Source organism: Lagopus leucura, unplaced genomic scaffold (genome assembly GCF_019238085.1).
Source record: "Lagopus leucura isolate 7727_CA_CO unplaced genomic scaffold, USGS_WTPT01 Super-Scaffold_100004, whole genome shotgun sequence".
Taxonomy (NCBI): domain Eukaryota; kingdom Metazoa; phylum Chordata; class Aves; order Galliformes; family Phasianidae; genus Lagopus; species Lagopus leucura.
In genome coordinates this window covers 16682088-16696685 of record NW_024962264.1, presented here as the reverse complement: position 1 = coordinate 16696685, position 14598 = coordinate 16682088, and the positions used below count along the sequence as shown (strand labels likewise).

At 36.4% G+C, this 14598-nt stretch overlaps 1 protein-coding gene across 3 annotated transcripts in view; it reads right to left on the bottom strand.

Moving 5' to 3' along the window:
* GRID2 (glutamate ionotropic receptor delta type subunit 2) overlaps nt 1-14598 on the bottom strand; it is a 685707-nt gene that overhangs the window by 533095 nt on the left and 138014 nt on the right. For all 3 annotated transcript variants that reach the window (XR_006178913.1, XR_006178914.1, XM_042871543.1), the window contains exon 2: nt 8898-9053. Coding sequence is in view for 1 of the 3 variants with exons in the window: in XM_042871543.1 (XP_042727477.1) it covers nt 8898-9053 (156 nt within the window). In the remaining 2 variants the exon portion in view is untranslated. The remainder of the gene's footprint in view (nt 1-8897; nt 9054-14598) is intronic.

Here is a 14598-nt window from a genome sequence, read left to right as displayed (position 1 = left end):
CCCAGAATTGCTGTAGCCACTGCTGAAACTCACCACCCACCGCCTCATCGTGCTCACATCTACTGTTTCATCTCCATAAATAATCAGCAAGCATTCAAACCACCAACATTTGTCTATGATATCATGGGCCAACATAATAAAATAGGAAACAGTACTGGTGGAGAAGCCATCGTAGCATCTTCCTTGCTTCCTTTCTTGCACTAGGTCACGAAACAATGAGATAAACAGAAACTGTTGCCCTGTAACATGAGGCTACAATTTCTGAGCGCAGTTCGCTGGACTTTCTAATGACCGAGCCCAGTATTACATCCCTCCTGTCATAAGATACAGTATAAGAAGCAAAACTTCTATAGAGACTTTTACATATTTAAATGCTTTTTGTGGCCTCACAATCTGGGAGATTCATTCTGATTTCAGACTCTTTTCCCCAAGTCAGAGGGGCATGGCTGTGGCCTACAGGCACATTTCAGCTTCAAGCAACAACACAGAAACTACAGCCATATGGAGAAGTCAGAGTTGCCAAGTTTCTGATGAAAATACGCCCTAAAATAAACAAAACAAAAATGAGTTTTACAGAGAGAAAAACAGTTTCTGAAAGGCTAGTAATCACAGACACTATCTTTGCACTGACATACTGTTCATACGAGTATTAAAATTCCGCAGCAGACATCCCTTCAAAAAAGATAAGATGAAGGGCTGTGGTTCTCTGATATGATTATTGTTTTAATACAACACTGCCTAGTTTCCACGTCTGTCCTTGTAACTTCTCTGTTAATTTTTCATACGTTGATATGTAGTCAAAATTAGTTGGTACTGGACAATATAAAAAAATCTGAGAGAGAACTTGGCTAAAATATAATTAATTTCCTTGTCTAAGAGAATGACCTTCATAATTCACTCCAGGCTTCACCTCCAGAGTGTCATGGCTCATTTCCTCATTATCAGAATTAGATTTTAAAATACTCCTGTCCTCCATAAAGTTCATTTTTCCTCTGATTATGTATATATAGGAAAGTATGCTTAAAATAATTTCCATCGCACAAATAGCCAAATGTCTCTGACACAAAGCAGAATACAGCCTGTGCTCCAAGAGCGATCAGATTACAAAAACAACCCAAAAAAAAAAAAACATTCCTAAGAACAGATAAAAGAAAGCAAAGAAGAAGAGGAAGGAAGGCTCAAAAGGGAGACTAATTATACAATTAATTAACTAAATTAATTACATTGACTTTTAGATCAACACAAGTATAGACATACAAATTAAATACTTATTTGCATGCAGATACATATTTCTACCTGACCTGTCAGAGGAAATAAATACTATGATTTTTGCTTAACTCAGAGAACTTGGGAAGAGCAACAGCAAAAAGGAGATTACCTGCACAAAACAGAAAATAACTGAATACAACAGTTGATAGCTCAGCAGTTGCCACCACACACTGCTAGGCCTGTCTGCAAACATGCATTTCTGGTTGGACAGTGATGATTGACTGTTCAAGTGATTTTGGTGGCCAGCACTCCACAAAAAGGGAAGAAATCTGGATAGGATGTCCATTACTTATTTAAGGTGATTGTTTTAAGGGAGGACTAATAGCCTTGGGTGGAAGCTCAATAATTGCCATCTGAGAAGATGAAGCATCTCTCATTTGCTTTGTTTCTATACTTCTATTTGTTGAAATACCTCAAATGCCTTCAGGCACAGTGGCTTTAAACATTTAAATGTGCTACAAATATTATCTAATCACATCACAATTTGTATAGCTCTCTTAAAAGTGAACCACTAGCAGCATGTCAGAATACATTAACATGGCAGATTGAAGCACAATTTTTATCATATGAAAACATACATTGAGCACTTGTGAACTTGCCACTGCAGAACCAGAAATGATCCAATCTCCATTTAAATTGTGAGTATCAGAATATCAGCCTATCTAGCAACTCCTATGGTAACATGAGAAAATTCACTTTGCGCTCCAGTATCAAAGGCCATCACACTCGTACAGTTATTTATTCATTTATTTGATTCACCTTTTTAAAAAAAGGTTAATAATCTGCCTCATAGACACATGCTTTTAAAGCAGAAGTCTGGGGAGGAAGTTCTTTCATGTCTATTTAAATTGCTGTCTGCCATCTGAAAGGGGAAGCTCTCTGATAGAAAGTTCAAAATCTGCCTTAAAAATTGATGTTGAGCCAAACTTTGGCAACTAGGAACAGCCAATGTCATAACTTTTAGGGGAATCACTCCAGCTATTTAAAGTTAAGAGAAAGCAGGAAGAAAAGGAGACTGCAAGAGAGGTAATGGGGTAGGCAAAATGAGCTCCTAAATGCTATTCCTTGTTTTGTTGCATGGTCTGCAAACATACCTCCAGCAGTATCGATGAGTCTGAATGTTGTTATGTGGCTGAGCTTAACAGTGGGAAACAGCTGGGCATCCTGGTCATCTGAACCAAATTGGTTTCCGTGGAAACACCAGTATTGCTCATTTAAACCACAAGAAATACATACAACCATCAAAAACATTGTGTTTAGTGAATTTCAGATATTCTGTAAGACAACATGAATAACAGTAACTACAGATGCCAGGAATTTGCCCTAGTCCACACTGTACAAAGTTGTTTGTTTACTTTTTTATTATTATTATTTTTAATTAAAAGTTTTCCCCCCTCTTACTCAGCAATTCAGAAAGCATCCTTCAGAAATTTTTTTCAACTGCACTAATATCTCTGGTTTACACTTCATATCTATCTTAAAAGTTTCAGATTTGCCATCTATGAATGCAAAGGATTGCAAAAGTTTGCACCTCCTTCCTGAAACCTTAGTTCCTATGTTGCATAAACTACTCTGGAAAATCCATTCTTGATGGACTGAGTGATTCTATTTACTTATGTTTACATTTATTTGGATTTGGGGGATCCGGATATTGAGCTTGAACTGAAAGACTGGATCTATCTCCAAGTCTAGCACAACTTAAAACTGCCAGAATTAGCTTTCAAGCTGGAAGCAAAAACAATGGAAGTTGTACTACAATTAAAGAAAACATTACTACAGCAAGAATTCACAATTAGGAAACACTGGAGCCCAAAATTCAAAGACTGGAAAGCTGTAGAAGTCTCAATTATTTTAAGTGCTGAAGCAGTATGCCACCTCACTCAAAATAAATCTGATCCTCTTTTACAGTTTGCAGCGTGTTTTTGGTAAATTACCTCCAGGCGAAGGAAGGTCACAATAGCTTGGAACCTGTTGCTGAAGATGTGTTAAAAATGTTTCCTGCTCCTACTAAGAGAAGTCACTCTGACATGCCCCTTTCTAGCCCAATCAGGGCTCCCTCTTCTCTTCTCCCTGATCTTCTCCCATGCAACCCCAGTCTTCCAACCACCACAGTGTTGTAAAAGTTGTAAAATCTGCTATTTTCTTAAGCTGCCAGCACTTGGAGTCCCTGTGGCATATTTTCACAAACCGGAGATCTGACTGATTTTACAACTAGGAGAACTAGAATGAGAGCAAGGCTGTGGAAGAGTACCAGCACTTTGGAATTAGGTACTGCCATCACTGCTACTACACAATACAAATACACAGAGGGTAGAAAAATCAAGGGAGTTACACCATATTTTTTCAAGTACAGAAGTAATGATGATAGATGCAATTTGCAATTGCCAGCATTTCCTACAGTTCCTGATTTACAATGGAATTTTATATTGCCACTGTAATGCTTCTAATCCTATTTTCACTAAACATTTTATAGCTCAAATTCCAGCTGAAAATGATTTTTCCCCTTCACTATTCGTAGTATTATTTTACATCAAAATCCATTTTATTGGGAAGAAAGTGAACCTGAAATAAAATGGAAGGTCAATGAGGAAGTGCAAACCTGCAAAGGTTTGATCTCAAGCTGAACACATATTGATTAATAAACAGCACTAGAAAGAGTAAGGAATGTAAAGAAATAAGTTACACAAAGTGACAGAAAATTTAGCAGTCCATAACATCTGTGGATTTACACAGGTTTCTATAGCAATCAAAAATAAAAATAAAAATAAAAAAACAAAAAACCACAACCAGGAAAGGACAATCTTATTACATTCATCTAGTCCCAAAGGCCAAAGCAGATGTATCCATAAGGCTATAATTTCTGACCGTAAAACTTCGCTTGAATAAAACCCTGCATGTGACCTTCATACATATTGCCGCCCTACAAAACTCTGTTATTCTACAGCTGAACACCATTTAGTTATGACTCACTGCCTTATTTACTTCACTGATCTCAATAAGCTTTCAAAAACCATTACAAAGGCTTGAGTTGGTGTCTGTAAGCATACTCTGGTTACCAACCTGAATGACAAGAAGGTCCGTATAAAAAAAAAAAGTATAAGTAAGACCTATATATGATTGCAATAGGAAACCTTGTCAAACAAACTGGATTTCAAACAGCATCAGCAAAATCTATATCATTTGTTTTATGTTGCCTATAGAAGGTGGCATTGGATCATTATAGAGATCATTAAGGATAGGTAAAACATGATATTGTCAAGAAAAGTAAAATGGGTACAAAAAATGAGCAGAATAGAAATTTACAGTACCAAATACAAACAAAAGGCAACAGCCATGAGGTTTAAGAAACTGGCAGTGGATCTCTGAAGCCCCTGCTGTCAGGCTTGGATGCCTTCAGCACTGCCAGCATCTACAGAATTCTCTCCACAACTCTTACATACACACTGGAATAGAAGCATAGGGACTGTAGGTACTGTGCTGCCCAAAGAGGCAGATCAGTATGAGCCAAAGCATTAGCAAAAACTCTACTTGCCGTTTGTGAAATTTGAGACAGAAATTAAGGTAGACAGTGATACCTTCATTATGAAAAATACTTTCCCGCAGATATGAATAAACCAGTACTGCAGAAACATGACTGCAAAATAGAAGACAAGGGAGACAAGAGAATCGTTAGCAGTGGATTGAAACCCAGTGATAAATCCAGCAAAGTAACTCAGGTGAGAATCCCTACAAAACGCATATTTCACATGAGCCACAATTGTATTATTAATGACAAGTAGCAGGCCTTGAATCATAATATTTAGGGTTTAATTATTAGAGTACAGAAGTGAGTACTAGAGTAATAAAAATAAGAGTTATGGAAAAACAGTGATTTCCTGACAAATGAGAGAAGTGATGTATTTATTTTTACAAAAATTCCCTGTAAAAACTAAAAGGTAAAAGCAAAATAACAACCCAGTTTATTAAAAAGAAATATACAAGCATGTCACCTTCCAAAAGTAGTTACAGTTTAAATATATTGTAGAATGCCTATCCCACTCCTATTTAAATGCTGCTGTAAATTCAAGTCCCACAAGAAGGAAAGTCTATAGTATTATAGTATATATTTTATGATCGCCACTAGTATGTATCGTAATTCCCTGTTCACAGTGCTTACAATATTAACTTGGTGCCATGCAATAACTGGCTATCACTACTTTCCTTAGTATCTACACAATATTAACAGTAGTTCCTGCTTTCACTTCATAGCACCCAACTTAGGCACAACATAAAAAAGCCAGACAATATCCTTCCTTTCTTGCTCATGCCAGCACACTAACATTTTGAGAGCATACCTGAAAAAAGAGCATTATAAATGCAGTCAAGTGTTTTGTAGTGAAGAAAGAAAGGGAGAAAACACCACACTATTTTCACAGGTACATATGTGTTTCAGCAGCTAGATGGCAGCTACCTTGATCTGGACTGGCGTGTGCCATCTACTTGGCTCTTGGCCATATTCCTCTGCAAACCCATGCTCATCCTGCTAAAGCTCCATGTGCTGGCTGATCCCTCAACCTGACTGTTCTGGTCTTACGCTCCCCCCCCCCCCCCCCCCCACAGCACTCCTTCCTCTCCTGAATGCATCCTGATGAATTGTCCATACTGCCCTATCATGCTGACATGTCAACATAAGTCACGCTATAAAATTGCGCCCATCACACTCACTGTTGCTCCTTTCTGACACAGCATAAACCAAAGGGGAGGAAAATTCCACTAACTTAAAGAAAATCAATTTCATCTTCTATGTCTGTGCTCTATCACATGACTATAAATCATCCCCGAGGGCACTTCAAGTGATATTATGGGGCATGTCATTCACTGCTCTTCTGGGATAAAACCACTCAGCTTTGCCATATAATTTCATCGGTCCAATCAGAACTGTTAATGAGATGCCCTCAGGTACAATCGGAAGACATTTCAGGGCACCATAATAATTTATACAAACAGATTAATCAAGAACAGTAAGTACTGTGCTCCAGCCAGTCCCATCAAATTAATTATCTTTACATCCAAGAATCAATACAAATTATCTGAGTGCTCCTGTTTACTTCATTCGGAAGTCACTTGCTAATGTTGCTAATAAAATTAAATAAAAGAGAAATAATACATGCGGTCCATGAGTGAATACATTTCTAAAAATCTTCTCTGCAAATTAAATCACATTTTATCAGTTCTTTACTCATGACTTCCTGGTTTTTGAAAATCAAAATCTGAGCCAGTTACTAGAAATGGTATACTTTAGACCATTTTAGGTGAATTTTAAGTTTTTGGTATTTAATGATTTAAATAATCATTTTGCCAAATGTCAAGGTTGGTTTTTTTAGTTTTATAAAAGTCTTTATATTTTCAACAAGATTAAAAATAAACTCAAAGACAAAAAAACAGCTATTATGAGTTCAAATAAAGCAAATTTCAGGCAGTGTGCCACAGTATAATTTTTGTACTCTAGGCTGTATTAGTTAGGAGAGTACATGATACCTTCTACTGATATCAGCACTTCAGTACTGCTGTGTCGCCTAAGGAAAAGCTACACTGGCATGGAAATGGAAGTTTGGATATACTGAATGCGAAACAAGTTTAATACCAGGAAACTTTGCCTCATTCTGTTACTTTTTACACAGTGAATACGTAAGTCTAAGCATTTAGGTGTATATGGTATTGCTAAGCATACTACTACTCATATAGGACCTGTGCCTTTTTGCTTAAAATGGTTCATTCTTACTGCTCTTCTAACTCCACAACCATCACCAAGGTAAAAGATATGACATATGTGGTAATGTCACAGAGATCCTCTCCCCTTCTATTAATGCTTGTAAGAATTCCATTAAGAACAGGATACAAGTGACATAAGGATGTGGAGAAAAGGGAGACGGAAGAAACCTGGTGTAAAGTAATGGAAACAATACAGTACAACCTATGTTTATATTCAGTTTCAACTAATGAAAAGCAAATTTTAACTGTATAAAAATAGACCAGGAAAAAAATTTCCAGATAAATGCGTATCAAAGTTGAAACTGCTGTTCTTCACTAGAATTATATAAGGCTTTACTGGCCATGCAGTTTTATTCAACCACACACTGACAAGAAACAGTTCTTACTACCAAGGAATTTCTTGAATTCTTGCATAACACAACAGACCTCTTCCCCTTGACACATGGCATTCAAATTTTTGTCAAATCAACTCCATTCATATTTCAGGTACTGACTATATTATTTTTAAAATTACATATGTAATTGTTGTGCAAAAAAAAATTGAATATTTAAGTATAAGGTCATCAACTAATTTGATAAGCTTTAATTTTCTAGACAATCCTTTTTCCTTTAAGAATTCAATGTTTTTCTTAAAACTCAGTTCTATATAACAATTAGGAACTCCTCTGTCTCATTGATATAGGAAAGGGTTAAGCATCAGCATTAATTGGTGTTAATCAGAGAGCATCATTTAATATTGTTAATCCTGCACCAACTGGAAAAACACTTAAATACTAACAGTAAAGAAAGTTTCTAAAAGGATTGACCTCACTTGGCCACTTCCCAACCCTATAGATTCTACACCTATCTAATGGCTTTTATATCTATCTTTTTTGATCCAAATTGAATTAATTTCAAAAGTTGCAGCCATAAAAACCCCACAATTTCACAATTTAAGCTAAACCAAAAATTCCTAAAATTTCGTAAATTCAGTATTCTGTTGACAGAAAAACCACAAGAATTGGGTATCCTCCTATTAACACTGCATTGTCAAAAGCCCATTGAAAACAAATGGCATTTAACTTTTAAATTCTCAGATATTGCATCAACTGTTTGAAAATTAACTACATAAATCTTAAGTTCTATGTGAACTGTCAATCCAAAGTGGTCAATAAGGATTCAGAAAGCCATCGATATTTTGTTTTCTTTTTAACTTAAGTTTAATAATATACCTAAAATAAACGTATGCTCTGCAACTCAGAAAAAGATTATAGTGCTAGAATGGCAAAGAAATACAAACACTTGGGAATTCAAATCCATACATCTCACAACTTCGTATAGCTGTCTTTCCAGACAATCGCTCAGTCACACCAGCTCAGAGGGATTTCAAATATTGAATCCTGCTATCATCCTACATCTATTACAAGAGCCCAAAGCAGTGTCCTCATCACTTGCGCCGTAACTGGGAAACTGAACATGATAGAGTGAGTACAAAATCATGTTGGACATGGGTGACTCTCTGAGTCATCAGGTTATCTCCAATCCCTCCTATAAAACAGGTAACTTTTTCAACTGAATGTGCTGAAAGGTTAGACACATGGCAACCTATATTATCCAACTAAGTAAGCTGGTATCCTCATGAGATTAAACCAAGAAATAGTACTTCATGCCCTCTTAATACTATCTGTATGACAACAACTGCAAAACAGCCTGAAAAAGAGTGAAGATGTAGGATAAGTGATGTACCATTTTTCAGTAGCCTTGACAGAAAAACAGATATGAAATGAAGTTTACAGCCTGAAGTCACTAGACCAGCACAAACCATACCAGCTAAATTCAAAACCAAAGGCAGCATTTGATATTCTATGGAAAAAGACAAAAAAAAAATTACATCCTACCTTCTTGAACTGCCTGAAATGGATTGTTGCCATCCACAAATGTCACTGAACATGTGATTTTCTCTGTTTGTAAGATTTCATCATTCTGGTTGAGATCAGCAACTGCCATTCGAAAAACTTCCTCATCTTTTTTAGCAGATTCATCAAAAATTGCTCCTGGGAAATGAAGAAAAAGAACAAAGAAAAAAAGAAAAAAAGAAAATTGAGGTTGCACATTTCACATACATTTCAAAGTGTTAATCATAACCACTCAAGTCGTATTTTATACTGTAACTTCACCCCTTCGCTCACCCCTGATGAGCAGTTCTCAAAACACAGAACCCAGAAGCCACATCAAAAAATAGAGACTTTCTATTTTGAAAAAGTTTAGGGTTAAAATTAAAGACAAGCATTTACTCCAGCTAGAAATAGTGGGAATCTTTATTTAGACAAAAAAATCATCTGTGGAGAAACATGGCCAAGAAATGAGAACTAATTACCTTTCCAAAAGCACTATTTAATACACAAATGAACAGAATGGGCTAAGTTATCAGTTGCACATTATATTTAGTGATCATTAAAAGAAAAATACAAAAGAAATGAAGTCCAAATAAAGTGAAAATAATTCAAAAATTGTACTGGGAATATGAGTTAGAATTGACAGCAGCGATCAATAGACAGGTCAGCAGCTGATAAACTATTTCAGGTCTAATGTCTATCAGATTTATAAAAGAACCACTCCAGCTAACCATCTCTCAGTAAATTTTAATTAATTCAAGTTATTTCTCCCTCTATGAATATGACAGAAAGTGACTGTTCTGCCTTTTTCCCAAAACCTTCAAGCAAAGCATCTTCAACAGGAAACCATTAAACACAGGAGGAGTTGGCAGCATAAAGGTTTCCAAAGCTTGCATGGCCAATTCTTCAGGTATTTTGAAAAAGAACACCCAGGCTAGAGGGTGCTGTTTTCCACTTTCTTTAAACTGTGTTACTTTCAGCATCACTAAATTTCTATTATTTTATATTAGTTTCTTATATTAACTATTTAAGCAGAGATGGCTCAAATCGCAGCATGACAGTCCTACGAAGAATGATTTACTGTTTAAAGCTTCAAATTGGGTCTGTGAAGCATTCAAGTACCTCTAAGACTTTCATTTATGTAGATTAAAGAGATGAAAGGATTCTTCAAAAGCAAACATTTGAAAATTTTCGCTATTTTTTTGAAATTTGTTTTCAGGCTTATTTATTCTTGAGCATCCACTGTCAACACAAAACTGAACTAAGAGCACATGTGATGAGGCAGCCAAAGGGTACATATAATAGTGATTACTGATGATCTCATGAAAAATATTTACAGTGGTGTGGGACATGATTGATTCACAGGCAATGGCTACTTTAAGAGAAGTTAACTTCATATGCATTATTTATCGTATTTATTCCACTGACCTCCAACACCCATCTCCCTGCCAGCACCACTCATTCTACACATGAGCATCTCTTCATACAGTCTGACTGCTTTGACTCAAACATTTTCCTCCTGAATCTGCTGCCATCTGGAACAGCTGTTACCTCTCCACCTCATTCACCTGTCATCTCTGTGCAAATCTCAATTGAAAAGATTCATTCTCTCCCTTGATTCTTCTTTTTTTTTTTAGTTTAGCTCCATAAAGCAAAGCCTCACAGCTGAGAAAAAAACGTAGTATGCAAGATGCTGCAAACTATAGCTTCTCCAGTAAGATGATTTTTATATCCAAGTAAAATTTAAGTATACAAGAAACTTTACCTAGTGAAATATCTTAAAACATATTTCTGTTTCTAATCTTAGAAAATAGCGTTTGTTTGTTTTAACCAAAATTACTTGTGCGTGTGTATTTGGTTTTGCTGTTTTTGTTTGTGTCTGGTTTTGTTTTTTTTTTTCCTGTAGGTACTTTGGGGGGACTGTTTTAATTGTTTTTTTCTTGGTTCGTTTTTGTTTGTTTCTGAGAAGGAAGCAGAACATATACCTATACTGATGATGACTACACAAACATGACTATGTTATTTCTAATAAACATTTGAAGGAACAATTTTACATGGTTATTAAATAATTCCACAACAAATGCCACAGTAAAAGGAAGTGAACATGCACCTATTGCATGCACACAGGGCAGTTATTGACTCCACTGCAAACACCATGGCAAAACAAAGGCTTTCCAGTTAACACTGTAAAGTACAGCTTCTTACTCTACAGCTAAGCAATGTTACCTTAGGCCTGGCTTTGTCCCCACAAACCAGGTAAGTTACAGAACAGCAGATACAGAGCACCCAAGTTAGCAGAGTTTCTTCTTCAAGAGCTATCACAAAAATCCCCCTCAGCATCACAGCCCTGCCACTGGTTAGTAGATAACTGCTCCCAACATTGCAGCACTGGTGCTTTCACCAGTGCTGTAACAAGTTTCTCAGAATCCTTCTAATTCCTTTCAGCCATGGCTGCCTCTAACAGACCATGCTTTTTCTCTTGTTTCTCAGCCTAAAGCACATCCTACCTCTGATAGCATCTGAACATACATAAAGCATACGGTTTGATTAAATCCCATGCAGCATTCACAAATTATATTCTTCCTTGCTACAGTACAACTGCTTCAGTTTTACATTTCTCGTTGTAAGCAACATTTATGGCTCTATTTACCAGACACTCCCTAAACAACACTGCAACTGACATATTAAACCAGCTACATTACAGAAATGAGACATTACACATGCTTTATATCTGTGCAGTTTATATTCTGCATAGGTACAACAGATATATATACACACACACACACAATTGTAAAAACACGTGACAGCAATAACTTCTGCTTGAGCAACCTAGCCCAGTTTTCTTCAGAAATTAGGGTTTTATCCATTAGAGGATCTAATTTAATTATACAAAAATTCTTTTGAGATGTACTTAAGACAACACTGGAGATGTCACTGCATAGTAGTACACGCATTCAGCCTCAAATGGTGAGAACAAATTTTATCTCATAATTGATTCTCCAAGTTTATTTAATTTTTGTTCTCAAATAAAACTGAAACACTCAAAGCAGCATCTGAAGCATTTTCAAATTGTTCCTGTTCTTATACATATGCTTGTAGATACAAAGGTTTCTTTTAACTGTTTATCTACACAACAATCAATATCATGCAATTTGTTAATTTTTGTTAGGTTTCCAAAATAAAACCAATTTGAATGAAAACTAAGGTATTTTTGGTTTGCACAAACAAACATTGTGGAAACATTTTCAATTTTCTATAGCTTCAGGAACCTGGTTAATAGAAGAGAGCTTTCTGACATGAATAGGGTCTCTCAGAGTTTTTCCAGCTGGCACTAACTGCAGCCCTAAACTTCTTTGCTTGGTGAGGCTTGACATCATGCTGAAGTTGGAACCTTACTCTTTCCGACACAGTTTTTTTAAACAACTCATACAAAATAAAAGCAACTGAAGTATATCACACTTCAAAATGACTTATACATATTTTTTGCGGTAAAGCTAGAAAATTCCAGAACCACAAACTTATTTAAACTGTGTTTCCAAAATGAACCCTTTCAGCTATGGGGGGGGGGGGGGGGAAATTTACAGGAAGTAATGAACAGCTGAAGAAATGTAGCAAATTATTCCTCCAGATACTGTGCAAAAATTGGTCTCTAGAAAACCATATAGAAGTACAATTTGGCAAAGGAAATAGTTTTCAAAATGATACAAAATTAGATGCTGTTCCTTTTTCTACCCCCCACTGTGTACTATAACTGAAATAGTTCTCACACTAAACATGTCATTTCTAACTATACTCAAGGAGTATTCCCATGCTTGCATCAAGAGCAATGTGTTGACACAGCAATTATTTAACACCAGCTTCCTCCCCACCCCGTTACATTAACATGTCATTACTTTCAGCTTTATTTCAGAATCTGTATGAGGACAGCACAAATGCAATTCTCTACCTCAGCACACCAACAATGTCCTGTAGCTTAGCAGAAAATTCTTTGAGTTTAACCATCTCATTCACACTGTACAACGTTACCAGAAATCTGTCAATTTCAATGAACCTCAATGAAATCACACACAGATTTGCTATGTACACTAAGTACTAATGACATTATTAGAACGGCATTGCAGATATCACTTGTCCTACTGACCTCGATGTACAAAAATATAATCCAACTTACATGCTACTGGTCATTTCTTGAGAAATTTCCCTAGCCTACTAGAAACAGCCCAAGAAACACAAAAACGGGACAGAAATTCATCATCACTGTAAGGATGAAACGTAAAGAGATTTAAACTATGTCCATGCTTCCATTGGCTGAGAAAAGAGGAAGATCATTTCTTGTGCAGTGCTTTCAAGTATCATCCATGTAACTTATTTATGAAGCTATGACATTAATTTCACAAAATTAAGTACTTCATTTCAAAGATAAGGGGGAAGCATATAGATTAAATGCCATTGTAAACTGAAGTCAGAGTTCATTTTCAGCACATAAGCTTGATATTCATTTTTTAATGTTACCCACACACACCTCATTAGCAAAAGCTATATATACTTAGCTCAATAACACAGCAGTTCAGAAGTCCAGGAATGTTTGGAGAAAAAATGAATATTACATTCTTATTCTAAATGAGAAAATTAATGCAATTGCTGGGAGGAGAATGGTCATGCTGTTAACACTCAAAACTGGAAGCCAGGATTTTGGATTTCTCTATGTCAATCCTCATCTGGTATGTCCTGCAGAAATGTGAGCAAGTTGCCTGAAGTCTCATTTCCACTATGTGAAATTAGTTTCTGAGTGCTTAAATCAGTGAGGCTGATCCTGAGATAGTCTGTAGGATAAAAATCCCATGTTATTACTAGACAACAGGAATGTTCAATAATTAGGAAAGTACGTATAAAATCCATTAATTTTAAATTGTAACAGCAAATTCCTGGCTAAATCATAGACTATCATACCTGATAGAGTGAATACATACATACAGAATCAGAAAGATTATTATATAATAGAGTTATTGTCAACAAGAATAAGAGTGTCCTGACATATCTGAGAATCTCCCTGTTCCCATCATAGGAATTCAGAAATTCATATGCAGACATCTATCCTTGCCTTTGTGACTCCCATTATTACAGAACTCACTGTGTACTAATGCATCTGAACACTAAGTTTTATTAGTGAAAAATTACAGCTGTTGTAAGATTCTCTGTTGACCTACAGGCACTCACAACCATACAATCAAATCTTGATTCAGTAAATGAAGGACAATATCAGCATGCTTCACTCTTTTCTTTTACATCAGCTAACGGATGGGCCACTTGCTGGATAAGAAATTGGTGGATGGTCGCACACAGATAATTGAAGTCAGCAACTCAATGTCCAAGTGGAGACCAGGATTAAGTGGCATTCCTTAGAGATTAATGTTGGGACTGGTGTTATTTACCACCTTTGTAGGCAATGTGGACAGTGGGATCAAGTGCACCCTCAGCAAGTTTGCAGATGACACCAAGGTGAGTGGAGCAGATGACACAATAGAGGGAAGGGCTGCTATCCAAAGGGACCCAGATAGACTTGAGAGGTAGCCCATGTCAACCTCATGAAGTTCAACAACTCCAAGTGCAAGACCCCGAACCTGGGTCAGGGCAACCTGAAGCACAGATAAAGGTTAGACAGAGAATGGTTTGAGGGCAGCCCTGAGGAGGATTTGGGAGTGCA